This window comes from Lonchura striata, chromosome 5 (genome assembly GCF_046129695.1).
Source record: "Lonchura striata isolate bLonStr1 chromosome 5, bLonStr1.mat, whole genome shotgun sequence".
Lineage (NCBI taxonomy): Eukaryota > Metazoa > Chordata > Aves > Passeriformes > Estrildidae > Lonchura > Lonchura striata.
This window is the reverse complement of record NC_134607.1, coordinates 9,225,089-9,241,245: the sequence shown is the minus strand read 5'-3', so window position 1 is coordinate 9,241,245 and position 16,157 is coordinate 9,225,089. Positions and strand designations below refer to the sequence as shown.

At 42.3% G+C, this 16,157-nt stretch overlaps 1 protein-coding gene across 4 annotated transcripts in view; it reads right to left on the bottom strand.

Annotated features, from left to right (window-relative positions):
• The window catches only part of LMO3 (LIM domain only 3), a 59,922-nt gene extending 44,905 nt beyond the window's left edge, over positions 1-15,017 (bottom strand). Inside the window, exons 1-3 of one of the 4 annotated variants that reach the window (XM_021535151.3) lie at positions 14,806-15,017; positions 14,523-14,588; positions 6,827-7,040 (exon numbers count right to left, since the gene is read on the bottom strand). In XM_021535151.3, the coding sequence (XP_021390826.1) occupies positions 6,827-7,032 (206 nt within the window). In that variant the 5' untranslated portion in view covers positions 7,033-7,040; positions 14,523-14,588; positions 14,806-15,017. Of the gene's footprint in view, positions 1-6,826; positions 7,041-13,465; positions 13,612-14,522 lie in introns of those variants that run through there. The other 3 variants (XM_021535150.3, XM_021535152.3, XM_021535149.3) reach the window with 3 other exon arrangements.
• Between the last annotated feature and the right edge of the window lie 1,140 nt (positions 15,018-16,157).

The window sequence follows — 16,157 nt, the reverse complement described above, 5'->3', positions numbered from 1 at the left end:
ATCAAAAAATAATGAATTTAATGGGGTATTCCCAAAATATGGATTCTTAAGGACTGCTATAGTTAAGACCAGTTTCATTTGGAAACTGTAAGTTGCATGCTGTGTATTTTGGTTTCTAAATCCATCATGAATATAATTAACTTCTGTGAGAAGTTAAAAAAGAAAGCAATTTCTAAAGTCAGGAGGGCTAAAGAAGAGTGTTACAATGCTAACCTATTTTGATTTTTACATGTTGTTTAAATATTCATATCCAGAAAGAAATGCTTTATCTTTTCTGGACAACTTGAAAAACACAGTAAATAGCAAATAACAAAATTCAGTAATAGACCTTTTAAATACATGGTAGAAACTTGAGGAGTTTTTTTCAGTTTTCAGTGTAAAATGTCCCCAAAAATTAATTAACATTTCAAACAAATAAAAAAAAAGAAATGTGTAGTTTTTTAAGGAACAGATATACAGCAGAAATCAGAACTTTTTAAAGGCATCTCTGTGTTAGGCTATTAGAACTAAATATAATTCTACTACATTATACACAGATGCTTTTTCTTACATAAGCTTCTGGTCAAAAAACCAGAAATTTGCCAGTTAAACCTTGGATATCAAATCCCATGTCACAATGTTGTTGATAATATTTATTCCTGAAGTCAATAACTTTATTATGGGCATTTTTTAAAGATATTTCATGAGAAGTACTGGTCACAAAGTCACTTCTGAGAGCAAAAAAAGAAAATTAGCAAGGATGAAAACAAGAAAGTCACATTTCTTTTAAAAGAGGCTACAAGAACCACTAAGCAGAACTACAGAATTGTTGTTTTTTTTGCCAGGAACATTAGCCCATCCTCTGGCACTGCAGAATTACTTTGGCTTCCCCAAAATCACTGCTTTTATTAAGCTTTTCTGAGCTGCTCTGTATTGGCAAAACCTTTGTAGTAAAATAATTTTCCATCAAAATACACAGCACTGTAGTGCTGTAATGAAGAGCTGTAGGACAGGCTTTAAGAGGCACGGTACTTTCATCTGAAAAGTCTCCTGAAATTCTTTGAACGTTTCCAGGGGATTAATGAGGTATTTTGACAACACACGAGAAGCGTCTGGTTTTCAAGAAGCCTTATAAGAGGGAAGATTCACATTCTTGAAAATTAAACTGTGTATTTTAAGCCACTAAAAATAACACAATTATTAAAAATTTGGCAGCTCTGAAGAAAAAATGCCAGCAGATATGGGGAAACACATGGAACTACTGAAGAGCGTCAAACTTGAGTACACACATTTCACAGCATTTCAACATGACTTAAACACCAATTTTAACAGCTTAATTGAATGTTTCTTATTAAAAGCTATCAGAGATGAGCTAAAGAAAGAACAAGCTAAACTAGCCAGGGTGTAACTAAATCAAAAGCATTATTCTTTGCAAGTTGGGTGGATTAATTGTGCGTGTGTGCATCACTCTCCTTACCCCTTTCAACAACTGTTAAAGTGTCTGGAGTTTTTCAAAACCTTTGGCAATTAGTGGAAGAGAGACTATTCTTGCCTTTTTTTTCCTCTTTCCAATACATACTAAATGATACCATTTATGTAAATTTAGGAGAACATTCATCACACACAGCAAACTTAGAACAAGTGAATCGCTACACCTAACATTTTTTAAGGTATTTAAAAATATTTTTAGGGCATATTCCTGCAAACTACTAGTCCCTTGAATGCTTTAATGCATTGCAACAAGAATATTAGTGTATACATAAGGGTTCAGTTCTAAAAAGCTTTAGTGAAAAAAGTGGACCTCTAAAGCCTCACTTCCATAAACACCTCAATATTCCTGAAAACCCAGATTGCTTAAATTTTTAAAGGTCTGCCCTTATTTAATCAAGCTGGGCAAGAAACATGTTGAGGAGGCATTTTGAAAGAATTTATAACCCACTACCCATGAAAATATCCACACAGAGTGTTTATACATGCATTTAAGCAAGCTGATATCTTGGGTGTTTGTAATACTGCCCGTGACATAAGTGAGGAATGGGATCTGCTAATCAGCACCAGGCCACAAGACATTTTAAGTCTTTCTAAGCACTCTTACACAATGATTTTTAAAAATAATAATTGCCTTTAGAGTGCGAGTTGTTGTAAAGGAAAAAGCTGCTTCCTAAATTCTTCTCTTTTCAAACTGCTCTGAAGCTAAATATTTTACAGAGGCAGCATCTTTATAATGCTTCTGGTTGAATACTACTTTCTATGGTCAAGGCTCATAATTTATAAGGTCTTCTCCATTATCCAGTTTTAGAGACTTGTCTTTTCTCAGGTCTTTCAACCATCAAGTGGTGGAGGAGGAAAAAACCCAACGTGTTCTGTCCCTTTCCTCAGGAATGGTGATCTACTCATTTTCATAGCCCTTCAGTGGTACTTTTAAAGTTTGCTGTCTACTTACAAACAGTATCAATGCTGAAAGGGTGGGGGGAGAGGAAAGACCTTCTGTCATCCTCATCCCCATTCTCAGTAAGGTTCTAGATGTGTTTAAGGGCAAAAATTCCACCCCAGTATATTAGTTTTGTTAATCCTTTTCTTATGATCTTGCTTGCCTGGCTAGGGAAATTATGCAAAAAGTAATAAAAGTTCTAATTCAATTTCCATGTTAAGAGGTGGATTTGGAAAAAAAAATATATATCTGAAACCATATTCTTTGTGTTTACTAAGAGATATGCACTCCAACATTTAGTGTCATGGAGCTGGAGTTAAAACCAGAAACGGCAAAGATAATTTAGCTGCATGAATGCCTGCTCTTCAGTAAAATGCTGCCAAAATTAAATAGGAATGAAACAGCACTTTGTAGTCATTGGTCGCTCAGCGGGGTTTGCGTAGTTAAAAACCTAAGTGAAAAGGGTGATTGACCTACATTGCAACTAGCTTAGCACAGCTGTACTTTCATATTTCTGCTGCATCTGAGGAAGCTCATTATTTAATACAACTGAGTTACACGTAATTGTCAGTCTTTTATTTTACACTTCCAGGGGCCAGATATTAATCTCAAGCGTGCAGCAGGCATCACCGTGCATCTGGAAACATCCACAGCTGCCCATTTGCAAGCAAGGCTAAGAGAGGGGGTCACACACAGTTGCACCTGAAATTAGGAGGCTGCCCAGGGGTAGGAGAACCTCACAAATATACAGAAATCAAACGAGCAGATGGAAGAGAAAGCAAATCCCTTGGCACCCCAAAGGCAAACCCTCTGCTGTTTCCCTCTTGTTTCGAGCAGAGGCAGCCCAGAACGTGCAACCAAAGCACATTTCACAAAACTCATACCTGCGGTTTAAATAAGTAATAACATTCCAGTTAACAACCAGTTTGACATGTTAACAGCCCAAGGGCTGTTAACATAATGACTGGTCATTAATGGCAGTAATGACAGATTTCAAAGGGAATATTGTGCTTCTAAATGGACACGCTGCCAGTCAGAAGAGAGGACAGAGGAGGATAGGCTGATGCATTAAGATGTCACCGTACAGCTCTGGAGGAAAAGAAGGGGAGGAAAAAAAAAGTTCTTGCATATTTCACTTACTATAAATGGACTTGAAATATTGGTGTAAACCTAAGTTCCTCAAATTAAGTCTTCACTTTCTAACCCAGGAGTGTATAAGCAGAAGACAGAAGCCTGCAGGGGAATTATACTCTGCATATCATTTTCGGGGAGTGTGTTATTTCTAACGCTGAGCCCTTTCTTTGCTCCAGTCAGTTCCCATCCTTGTTAACGGAATGGAGCTCGCTCCTGCCGTGGTCGCCCCGACGCCCTGGCGCCGTACAACACCTCGGGAACCGCTGGAGTGCCACACATGGATCAGATTCCAGGGCAAAGCCTCTCACACCCACAGCAGCTGTCAAGCGCCTTACTTCATTAAGGATTCCTTCCGTTCCCTCAGTCCCTCCCGATCTGGAGAAGAAGGTTTTAATGTAGTATAATTAACTAATTTTACCAAAGGAGATAGCTAAAGCAAAGCAAGTTTTGGAGTTTTGAAGATGTAGAGTATTTATAAGGAGCTCAAAGTGGGGACCTCAGGGCTCAACTGCGGCACGAGAGCGTGCATCAGGGCTGAGGGAGGGTGTAGCTTTTTTGGCAGGCATCTCTAAATGAGAGATACTGGAAATATTTTTGCAAACAGGCAAAGACACAATAACACCATTGATGAACTTAAACATGAATGCTAAAGCACCCAAACTGGCTACATGATTGCTTGTAGCATCTGTAGTATGCCTGTCTTATTGAAAGGCATAATGAACACTGAGAGACAAGTTAATAAGCAATTTTTCTCTTTATAGTATCGTTCAAGCCACATATCCTCTAGAGGGCACCACATAAATTAATAGGAAGCCAGAACAGTTTTATATGCAGTGAAGGCTCCCTTTATGGTTAAAAAGAAAAAAAGCTAAGAAGATAGTTTGAAACCATAATCGAACTCTAATGTGATCATTAGTACAATGCAATTTGTTCCTTAAATTCATATCAAGTGGGTTGCTAAATATGAAAGCTTATTTGACTACAAAGCTAGAGAAAATTTAACTAGTCTGTACATTAGCACTAAAAAGATCACTTTTATAGGTTCACTGCATAACTAAGTAGATAAGATGCAATGAGGCAAATGACTATCTGCAATTACCTTAAGTGCATCAGTTTGAAGTTTAGTGTAAATACCAAGTTTAAATCTGTGCACTCACAAGTATCACCAAAAAAAAAACAAAAAAAAAAAAAAAAAAAAAAAAAACAACAAAAAAAACCCAAAACCAAATAGCTTCATTAAGACTCAACAAATCCAGAGACAAAAATCAGAAACATCTTAAAACCAGTTAGAGGATTTCTCATGTATGCTGGTTTTGTATTCAAAAGTAAAGTATTATGTATGAAGAAATAAATGAAACACCAGTTTGAATGTAATCATGACAAACAACAACAACAAAAAAATCTCCTTTCTCTGAATCACTTAGTATGGGTTTTAACAATCTGTTAGCAAAATATTTACTGCTGTTAAACCCTCAAAGACCACAGTGCAAGAGCGTGTGTGAATGCATCTGTGCTGGGGAAATGCTTTGCTCATATCTTTGCTATCACATCATTTCTGGTTTTGATTTTAAACATTTGATTTCAAAACATTAGATCTTCTGGACTAGCACTTGGGAGATTCAGTAAGCTCAAAGTCTCCAGTAAATTTGGAACTGAGATGAAACAGCCATAGCAGTTCTCTTGGTCCTGCAGGCATTTGTTGTATAAAGATTATTAAAATGTGTTTTAAAAATTGGGATGTTACTTCCCCGCACCAAAACCTTTTTCAATCCCTCTCTACACACACTCACCTAAAGACCACAAGCGACCTAAGTTCATATACAACAATTCCCTTCTGTTCCAATAGCTTTTAAAAGTGAGGTTTTGTTACCTACTACTTTGGCAGCTTTAACACAAAGGGTTTAAGATGCAGCCTCTATGCTGAATTCTCATCACTCTATCTTGGGTTCAGTTCAAAGCTTTAATAGGTAGCAGAATACTTTTAACATTAAGTAGTCTAAGCCCATCTGAAGAACCTGATCTGCCTTTCAGCCTCAGCTCAACAAACGCAGTGCGTTTATGAAGGTTTTTGTCCCACTCTTTTTTTCTAGAGGTGGTTATGTGGAGAGTCAGAGTACTGATAGTTGTTAGTACTTTAGTCCTGATTCCTGTTCCTACTTACTCATGGTGTATAATTTGGGAACTGATCAGTGTGTGGGAACATCCTATTTGGTACTTGAATTTAAGTGGAACTTGGAAGTTAACGCATTCAAAAAGAATTTTAATTTTTCCCCAAAGTATTAGCGACTTCGATGGCCCTTTAAAGGGAAAAGGCTTCACTAAAGGGGCAGGGGAAATATTCCCAGAAGTTCACCTTAGCCTGGAGCAGCTAGTCTCATTAGACCCCCTCCACAGGGAATGAAGGAAAGGTGTTACTGTAGAAAATAGGTGCTGGGAATCGCCCCAGAGGAGCTTTTTCTCTCTATTTAATATTGAGAGCCCAGGGACACTAAACTTCCCAGTTAAACTCCTATCCTGCAAAGCAGCCCTATTGACACACAGTGTGTAGATAAACTATCCTGGTGCTGCTTGCCAGTACTTTGCTAGGAGTTATTCCTCAAATGCTTTTGAGAATGTAGGCCCACAAGCAAATAAGAAGACAGAAAAGGAGGTGCTGATTTGCTACCTCTAGCAAGTGGCCACAGGTTAGCCAGCATCCCACCTGGGCCACCAACTGAAACCAGGAGCAGAGTGGGTCGGAGCTCAGGCTCATGGTCGCTAAAAATGGGGAAATCACTTGGCCATCCTGGTCCAGTTTCCAACAGCTGAGTTGGAAGTAAGCTCATAAAGATGAGTGCCACAAACGAAATCCCTTAGCAAACTGAGAAGACAAATGCAAAGATGGGTGAAACGTTCCTCACCTGCAGAGTTCCAACCCTGCCCAGAAGCTGGGTGAAAACCACATAGCTGGTTTCAGGCTGAGATATCTGGCCACCACTGTGCTGCCAGGAGGAGGAGGAGGAGGGGGAGCAGGAGACCACACCAGGAGCACGGTGCTGTGGGAAGCAGGGGGGAATTACTCTCCTCTACACCAGTATCAGCATCAGAAATCTGGCAGCCACCTCCACAACCTGGTTGTGTGCGCTTTTTGACTCAGATTTTAATTCAATCTCCCTATTTCAGTGTTTCCTCATCTCCTCAAATCCTCAGCCTTGCAGCCCTGCCTGTGTGAGAGCAGGTCTGTAGGAAGGGCTGAACAGATTCCCCAAACTCGTCAGCGAATGGAAGAAGGCCGTGACCTACCTCAGATAGTCTCTGCGACAAAGGATAAGGTTGGCTTTGGTGTACAAGGTGGAGCCCACCTCCCCCAGGCGGCAGTCACAGCAGGCACATTTCAGGCAGTCTTCATGCCAATATTTGTCCAGGGCCTTTAGAAGATATCGGTCTTTAATCTTACGGTTGCAGCCAGCACAACCTTTCGGCTTGGTGTCTGGCTGGACTGAGAGCATTTGTATACCTGAAATACAGTAAGACAAGGGAAGGCTGAAAATAGATATTCTCCCAAGTACAAAAACTCTTGCCCTTTTCTTCCTCCACCTCGCTGCTCCCCCCACCACATCCAGTTCATTTAAAAGTCAATGGTGTAGGTAGGATAAAATAATCTAGTCAGTCCACAGCGAGCTGAAAACAAGGCTAAGATAAATTTGAGAGCAGAAACTTCCACTGCTCTAAGTTCCACAGCTTCTCTTTAACACCTCATTTACCTGGTCTCTTTGCTGAAAAGGAATGAGATTTTAAAAAGTAACACGAAATATTAACAGTCCAGTTGAAAAGTCATCCAGTTTTCAGCTGCAGAATTCAATATTTAGCAATGCAAAATTTAAATAAGCAGCACATCTCCAATACTTAGTAACCCAAAATTTAAATAAACAGGATATCTATATGGAAAACATACTTACATCCACATATTTGGAGTTATTTGCACTATATTTATAAAATAAAAAAGAACTTCAGTTTTTAAAGAAGAAAAGATTTGAGCTTTTAGAGGCACAGGGCAAGTTTCTGAGAGATTTGACATAGAAATTTTGATACTGGCAAGAGGGTGTTTTGTTTTTTAATATTTTAGTTATTTTTAGATATATTAATGAAGTGGTGAGATTTCCAAAGTCTTCAGTAGCAGCAACACAGTGGAAAGCCCTCCTAAAAAAATCTGACTTAAAAGAATCTGCACAAGGTCAGAGAGGTTCTAGTTTGTCAAGGGAAAAAAAAAAAAAAATGCTGCCCCGCTTTCCAATCCCAGTTTCAGTCAACAGCTACTTCAGGACAAGGAGTACAGTAGTGTCCATTAAATATATATACACCTTTTGATGCAATAGCTGAGAGCATTTAAAAAACCATTCAAACACCTGAAACACTGTTTAATGGACAGAACCAGCGAAAAGGGGAACACAGCTGAGTGATATTACTCAGAGTAACACAGCCAGCTTCCAGGGATCCATTCAAAAATCAATTGCCCTCAGCTTTACAGTAAATGGGGAGAGGTCACTGCCCCAAAGTGCTCACAGGCTGGTCTCCCTGGCTAGCTGCAGGAACTGACACCCCAGTGCACTCAGACTAATTCTCTCACAGTTTTCTCTTAGGATAAGCAAAATAATAGCCCTGTGGATATTTTGGGGGACATCAAACAGGGACGGGAGAGAAGGGAAGACCTGACATGCTGTTCAATATGGGGTTACCTCACTGCTTTAAAGCCAGTGATGTAACTTCAAAAAGATGCTACTCACTAGAGTGTGTCTGAATGTTCAAATGAGGATTTGTCAAGATTTGGGGAGATTCAAGATGAGGAACGAATGCTGTTGCGAACAAGCAAATCCTACTCCATCGTTTGGGGTTTAGAATGCTATTATCGTCATCCAGAGTTTGGGAAAGGTCAAATAAATTCTCAGAGCAAAGAGGAGCAAATTTCAAGAGCCCCTCACCATGAACGCTCTACTACCTGGAGATAAGAGAGCTTGGCAGTGTCAGCTTCCATCAGCAGATCTTGGCTGGTACTGTAACACACCACCACACACAGGCAGGCTCAGGGAGCTAGAACACAGATGACCTGGAGGTTGTTTGGTTTGGTTTGTGTTTGCTTGTTTGAAAGCCCTTGTAAGAAAAACAGGAAAAGCAGTGTAACCTTTGAAGCAACGGTAGAGCATGCCTTTATAGGTGTCAGGGCTGCAAAAACAGGCTGAGGCATCCCAGGGAACTCCACACAGGTGTGTGTAGAACACATGGAATTTACATGGAGTGCATGGCCATTTAAGTGACTTTCCAGTGTTCCCGAGTTGAACTGCTAGGTCCCACCTGCAAAGCTGATCGCTGAATTAGAAATAATAATTCTTATTGCAACAGCAGCCTCGCTCCTCTCTTTGCAAGGCAGCCTGTCACACATTTTGGGGGGATACATTTATCTGGTGGAGGAGCTATTCAGGGGTGTGCAGGCAGTTCTGCTAGCAGACACCCCAAAGTACCCCAGAAGTGCTGCTGCATAACATCTAAATCTCATGACAGAAGTGTAAGGTCTGCATTTTTCTATCAACCAGTATAAAACTTGTCAGTGCTGTCCCTCCCATCACTCCCCAGTTGATGCTCATAGCTCCTCACCACGTAGGTGAGGATGCTCGTAGCTCCTCACCACCACCATCCTAAGATCTGTCTCCCAAAGGAGAGGATGAGATCCAGTGACCTGCACTGGGCTCCACAGTCTGTGGCAGATCTGGGAGTGAACACACATTTCCTCTTGAGAAAGGACCATGAGACAAAGGCTGAGCCTTTACAGCATTTTCAATTGACAGCTGACTCCCCTGAATCCAGGTACATCCATGAAACAGCCAAGTAACATGGCTACAGAGAAAAGACTCAAAGCAGTGGAAATATCAGAGATTTCTGGTAAGGAACCTGCACCAGACTGTAAAGGGAACTCCTGCTGAAACTCTAATAATATCACTTGGTGGAAAAGCCTTAATCTGTAATGTTTCTTATCACAGTAGAGTGTAAATATCCATCAGGTGCCAACAACAGGCTTATCCCCAGACCTCCTCTTTGGCCATGTAGAGGACAAAAGCATAAAATCAGCCACAATTTGTATAAACTTCTTGTAACTCAGTTAAAAAAAAAAAAAAAAAGAAAAGTTTAGAAGCATGAAGGGCTGTTCTAGGACTTTAATCTTTAGCTCGAGGGAAACCAGAATAAACTAGGAGCTAACACAGTTAAAGGCTTTAACGAAAAAAATCTTAATGTAAAAATTTCATCGCCTGATAAGGAAGCGGGTTAGAGAGTGGAGGCTGACAGTCTCTGATCCAGGCTGATCTACTGTCCTGAGCTGTCTGAAGGGAACAAGATGCCACAGAAACACGGCCAAACAAGTGAATGTCTGAGCAGATTGCAGTAATCAAGCCTGATAATTCCCGAGGTATATGCTGCAAACATGAGGTTATTGTATTACAAATAAAACTGCAGCTTGCACATAGCCTGCACAGCTTTTGAGATACTTGTTACATGAGGAAAGTAGGCAGAGCCCTGTCATTCACACTGGTTAGCCCAAAACCTTTTTGTAGAGACAACTGCAAAGGGGCAAACACCCCATGGAAGGTGTGTTTGCAACCCTGAATATCTGTTTTCCTGAGGCAGAGAGAGAGGGTGGTGCTGACACCCAACTGGCAGCATCTTCAGATTAGGGATTTTGGAGGGAAAGAAAGCTTTTCTCCTCTGATAGATCTCACTTTACATGCAATGAATTCGGTTCTATTTTATTAATTCAATTTTGCCAAACTACTGCTTCATTGTAAAAAAAAGAAAAAGTTATGCTTTTTGGTAGCGTAGAAGGATTCAAAATAAAGTCGAAAAATGTTTTGACATATCTCCAAATTTGAAAATGTCCTTTTCTTCACACGCCCTGTTTAAATCCTTTAATTTTGACAACAGAACATTTTACTTCTTTTTTTCCTGTATTTATTTGTATGAACCACTCTAATGCAGATCACCTCACAGACCATCTCTCTCCCCTTTAACATTCCCATAAGATCTCCCTCCAATGCAGTTGCACTCTTCAGATACACGCTTGTGTATTTTTAGCTCTCCCTTAATTTGGCAATAAGAATACCTTGCAGCTTACTGTCAGCCAGCTTTTCACAGGCTGCAGTTTAACTACTCATTTATTCCCTAGGACATGGGAAGGGCTTTTTCAGAGGCTGACAGCACCCACAAACCCATCCAAACTGCTCATTGCTGAAATATCAGGTGGCAGTACACAGCACTGCTGCCTGGCTGCCTTCCTCTCCCCCTCCCCCAGGAAAGCAAAGCTTATGGAACACTTTCAAAACATCATACAATTCCCTAAGTGCTACACCCAGGCTGTGGGAAAAAAAAAAAAAAAAAAAAAAAAAAAAAAAAAAAAAAAAAAAATCAAACCCAGCTTTCCCTTCAGTTCTGCAGAGTTCTACCCATGCTCTGCATCACAGAGCAGATCTGTTCTCAGAAGTGAGGAATTTCAGTGCCTAGTCTGTCACTGTCAAACAAACCCTTTTTATTTCACCCCAATATGCTTTCAAGGGCTTCCTCTATCCTTCCCTCCGCTCCCTCCCTCCATCCCCAGTCCCCAGGATACTGCACATAAACTGCAGAGCTGTGGCAGGAAGAAGACTTCTTTATCACCATTCACCCCCTTTAGGATTTTTGAAGGGAGAACTTAAAAACCCGATTTGCAGGTTTTCAGATTTTTCTCCATCTCCCCAAATAAGTCCGATGCAATTGACTCCCCTCCCTGTTTATTGTTATTATCCTGTGATGAAACACTGTCAACTGATTTGTAACTATGATTTCAGGATAAAGAGGAATGGTTACTGGAAAAAGCTAAATTAGGCTCCCAGGGAAGGCAGAGAAACAAAAATCCATCTCACTCAAATCATCTCCCCTCTCAAAAATCAAGGGGAATGAGGATTTGAGGTAATGAACTATATTGTGTTAGTGATTTAGAAGCATCTGTAATCGGGATTAGTCTCTGATGGTGCTGAGCGTGGTGTGAGACACTCAGAACTCAGTTCTTGTTTGTGGTACAGGCAGTCCTTGGGAGGAAGAGTTGTATTATGCTCTGGATCTCTTAGAAACTTTTAAAGACCACTCTTCCCCCCTTTTTCAGAAGCATGCACACAGTTCCACCAAAGACAGTAGCACAAATGGGCAAACTTGCCTCTACTTAGGAAAAACAAAACCAATTGAAAAATCAGTTTGGGGCAAATTGAGTATTGGGTGCATCAGTCTTTGAAAGGAAACAGACAACACGCAGTCAAGAAGAAAGCTAGGGGTCTAGGAAAAGAAAATAAGAATACTTTTCTGGTGCTTTCCCACTTTTATAGCTTCATCCTAAAAGCATTCAGAGCTCCAGTAATTCAGGGCAATGCATACAGACTCAGGGAAAAAAAAAAAAGTTGTGGTTTCAGAAGCTAAGAAGCATTTCAGAACTCATATGTAGCATATCAGGAGTCGTAACTAGTTTTAGATTGGCATGTAAATTGTTCTGTGGAAAATTCTTATTGCCTCCGAGACCCTGCTATTCTGAGTTATTTGACAGTTTAAGGGAAATCATAATTAAAAAAAGAGACATAAATAATAGCCTGTGCAGTGTGGTGCACAGAAATAAGTGGAACCATTTCATTTAAACTCTGGTGAGCTTTTAATTGCCTGGATTGCATTGTGAACCAGCCTAACGGTTGATTGCCTCCATTATGCTCTCTTGTTCTGTGCCATTCATCCGCACAGTCTCAGCTTCTGTAGTTAACACAACAAAGTCACCGCAACTCCATAACACTTGGGGATTTTTTTTAAAAATAAAAGTAAGGATTTCAGCACTCTGAATATAGCCTCTCCTGTATACTTTTGAGTTAATTTTCCATGGTATATAACTAGACTTCACCTCTCGCCCTTTCTTCTACAGAGGAATCTGGGTTTTTTTCTTTATTATTTTTGATTTTTTTTCTTTCTAAATAAAAGATATGACTTGGGAAGGAGAGGATGAAAAAAAAAAAGGAAAAGAGAAGAGGCTAGGCAAAAAATAAAAATGGGAATGCAGTCCCACAGCTGGGAGTAGTGATACAGATTAAAAGAATTTGGCCAACATGGCTAGTCGATTGCCAAGAGACACCAAACAAAAGATTTCTCTTCTTTCCCGTTCTCTTTTTGAAAGCTAGATTGGGCCTAAAAGCTTGTTTCTCTCTGTTCACTGGCCCAGAGCATCCCTGCAGGCTGTAGCCCCCTAAGGGACAACACAGCAAATAGATGTACCCAGATCTCAGGGACTGGAGCTGCTGAGCTATGTTCCTACCCCTGGCGTGTCCCCCTCATCTCTCTCCCCCAGCCCCCCCCCACCACTCTCCCCCCCTCCTTTTTTAGAGCAGTGGTGCTGGGAACCAATTTGATTCCCTTTTTCTCCAATGCAGCTGCAAGGCTCAGAGATACTGACATTTTTCCACTCTTATCAGTTTAATTACAGTTACCATGGCAGCAAAGTGCTAGTGCTTGGCAAAGGCCAACAAGAGATTTGCAAGACTGAGTTCAATTTTGATGCAGCTCACATGCAAAATAATAATAATAAAAAAAATAAATAAGAAACATATACTCCACAACAAAGAATCCCTTTTCGGAGTTAGACGCTCAAGCCTTTTATGCCAATTCCTTTCCGAGCATCACAAAGACGGGGAGAGGGAGGTGTCGGGGACAGCACGTCGCGATGTTTGCTGCACCGAGCAAAAGGGATCGGTTTTAGGAGCGGTCCTGCAGAGCTGTCCTAGCAAGCGGCATTTCGCGTCTGCCCAGAGCCCCGCGGTGAGGATGGAAGAGGAAGGAGGAGCCCCCCGCCTCCCCCCGGGAGCGCACCGCCAGCACCGGCCACCGCCGCCTTACCAAAACTTTTCTCCTTTTTCTGCATGAGTTGATTTACGGGCGCCTGGAGAGCTCCTTCTCATTGAAAGCACCAAATCCCGGCAAAAGTAGCAAGTGCTTCCTCGGCTCGGGTCAAGTGAGCGGGAGCGCGGCGCGCCGCAGCGGGGGCGGGGGGCGGCGGGGCCGGGGATGTGGAGGTGGATGGATGGGGGACCGGCACACCCCGAGCCGCGACAGAGCCACATGCTCCTCTAACTCTGCCGTAAGCCTATAATGCCAGCGGTCTCTTAGCTTTGTTGTAACAAATGGGTTTGATTAAACTGTCACATGCGGCGTTAGCATACCGTATCGCGCCCGCTAGGAAGGGAGAAGCGGAGGGGGGAGAGGGGGGGAAGAGAGAGAGAAGAGGAAAGAAAAAAAAAAAAAGCCAAAAAAGAGGAGAAAAGAGAAATGCTGGCGCACAGAAGTGCCGCTGCCCAGCGGCAGCCTGGCTGCCCTTCCCTCTGGGCGCTCCGGGAGAGGGAGGACGCGGGAGCCCCGAGCCCGCAGCCCGTGCGCCTCCCTGCCGCCCCCGGCTCCCCGCCCCGCTCAAAGGGTTAACCCTGCGCCGAACCAGTTGCAAATTAAACTGCTGTACGGGGAGGCTTGTGGATTAAAGCCGGGGAGTGGGAAATTAACCGAGTCCCTTGATAATCGAGAGCGTGTTTCCAGAAGCTCTGGAAGAAGCAAGAATAATAATAACAATAATAACGGGGAGGGGGGTAGTGGTGGGGCTGCAATTCATTGTTAACTTTGCTATTTCTCGAGACGTACAGTCGGATGGGTTTCGCTCAGCAGCCTCTGCTTGCATGTATTTCATGTCTCATCATAAAAATAATGAAGCCTCACATGATTTAAACAAAACAGTCTCAGCAGAGCTGCAGCTCGAGTGAAAGTTGCAGTGCAGAGATGTCTGTGTGTGTATTGCAGCCCCGGCTTATGACTCAGAGAGGGAGAGAGAGAGATGGAGAGAGAGAGAGTGATGCAGGCACACATACACAAATGACCCAAAGCTTATGTACACAGTTGCCTCACTTACCTTCTCAATTAAGCGATACAGGGGAGGCAGTTCAATAAGCACAGTGGCTGCTTTGTAGCTCTTCTCCTTGGAAAAGGTCAAAAAGAAGCATTGTTTGGGGAAAAAAATAAAGAGGGGGTGGGAGAGATGGGGAGGGAGATCTCTATTCTTTAAGTTTAAAATAATGAGGTCCTCAAGGATCCGCCAAGTAATTGTGTTGACCGCATCCGAGCTACAGGTGTCCTCCTTTTAGTATCTTGCAGTCCAAGGCTGTCTGTCTCCGTCCTGGCTGAAGACAACTTACCTAAAGCAGCGTGTGAGGAGCCGAGTTGAATGAAGTCAGGGCTTTATCAGCTGCAAAATGCAATCCCTTACCAGCCAGACATAATACAGCAAAAGAAAAGGTCACTCAGTTATTACTGAGCCAGCAGAGCCCAGGCAGCTCTTGTGGAAGACCACAGAGAAGCAGCTCCCTTCCGATTTAAGGCTATTTACCTCTCTCCCCCTCCACCCACCCACCCACCCTTCCTCTCCCCCCTCCCCCCTCCCAACTCCCTCTTTCTCTCTCTCTCCCTCTCGCTTTCTCTCGTTCTGCAGCTCGCTCAAGTACAGCCGCCCTCGGAAAGTGCAAAGCAGCCAGGAGACAGATTGGGCTTTGTTGGTAATTTCCCATGGTGAAAATTTACAAGCCTGCAAGTGCAGTCAGCAAAACCACATGCATATGCTAGACACAAACACCAGGGACACACACACACACACGCACACAGAAGTGACCTCTGCCGAAGCGGCTCGGGATCACCTTCCCAGAGAGTGCTCCAGGAGCACACCCGGGCAGCCAGGGGAGCGCCGAGACCCCCACCCGCCATCACTCCATCACTCCTCCCAAAATACTTGGCTTAAACAAAACCAGAAGTTGCCCACGCAAAAAGGAAAAAAAAAAAATGAAAAAAAAAAGAAAATAAGAAGAAGAAGAAAAAAAAAAAAAAGGGGGGGGGGGGCAAGATACATATCTCTCTCTATTAATGAGTAATTAGAAAAATCCCTGAAGGTGAAAACTCTGCCTTTCTCCGTGCTAGATCTGAGCTGCTCAGAAAGCAGTGGAAACTCCGGTGTGAAAGTTTCCTGCTCCCCGGCACGGTCCCCGGCCGTGCCACCCCCTCACTGCACTTTTGAAGCTGAATGCTGTAGGAAGTTAAACCACTGCCCCCCACCCTGCAGCATCCTCGTCCCAGGAGCTGAAGACGGATCATTATCCGCTACCTAGTGTTGGAGGAGGAAAATATAATAGCCATGGGGGTTGTTAGAAGTGCTGAACACCCCTGACCACAAAGACAGACAGACAGACACTCAAACAGAGTGGCAGAAAACACTTTGATACTCAGTCACACTCACAGATGACTGTTTCTTCGTGTTTTATAATAAAGATGTTGAGCCTAGCCTACTGTAAATAAAGTTAAAAAAATCCAAAGCATCTTCCTCTAAGAGCCATCTGCAGTTGGAGAAAGACCAGATTAAGAATTTGTGAATACAGTTTTCAGACTTCAAAGTGAATATCTGTTGTCTGCTATTAGAAGCACCACGCTAGATTTCCACAAAGCTTTGAAAGATGTCAGCTTACAATATACCCTAAATTTGAATGACACTCATATTATAGAA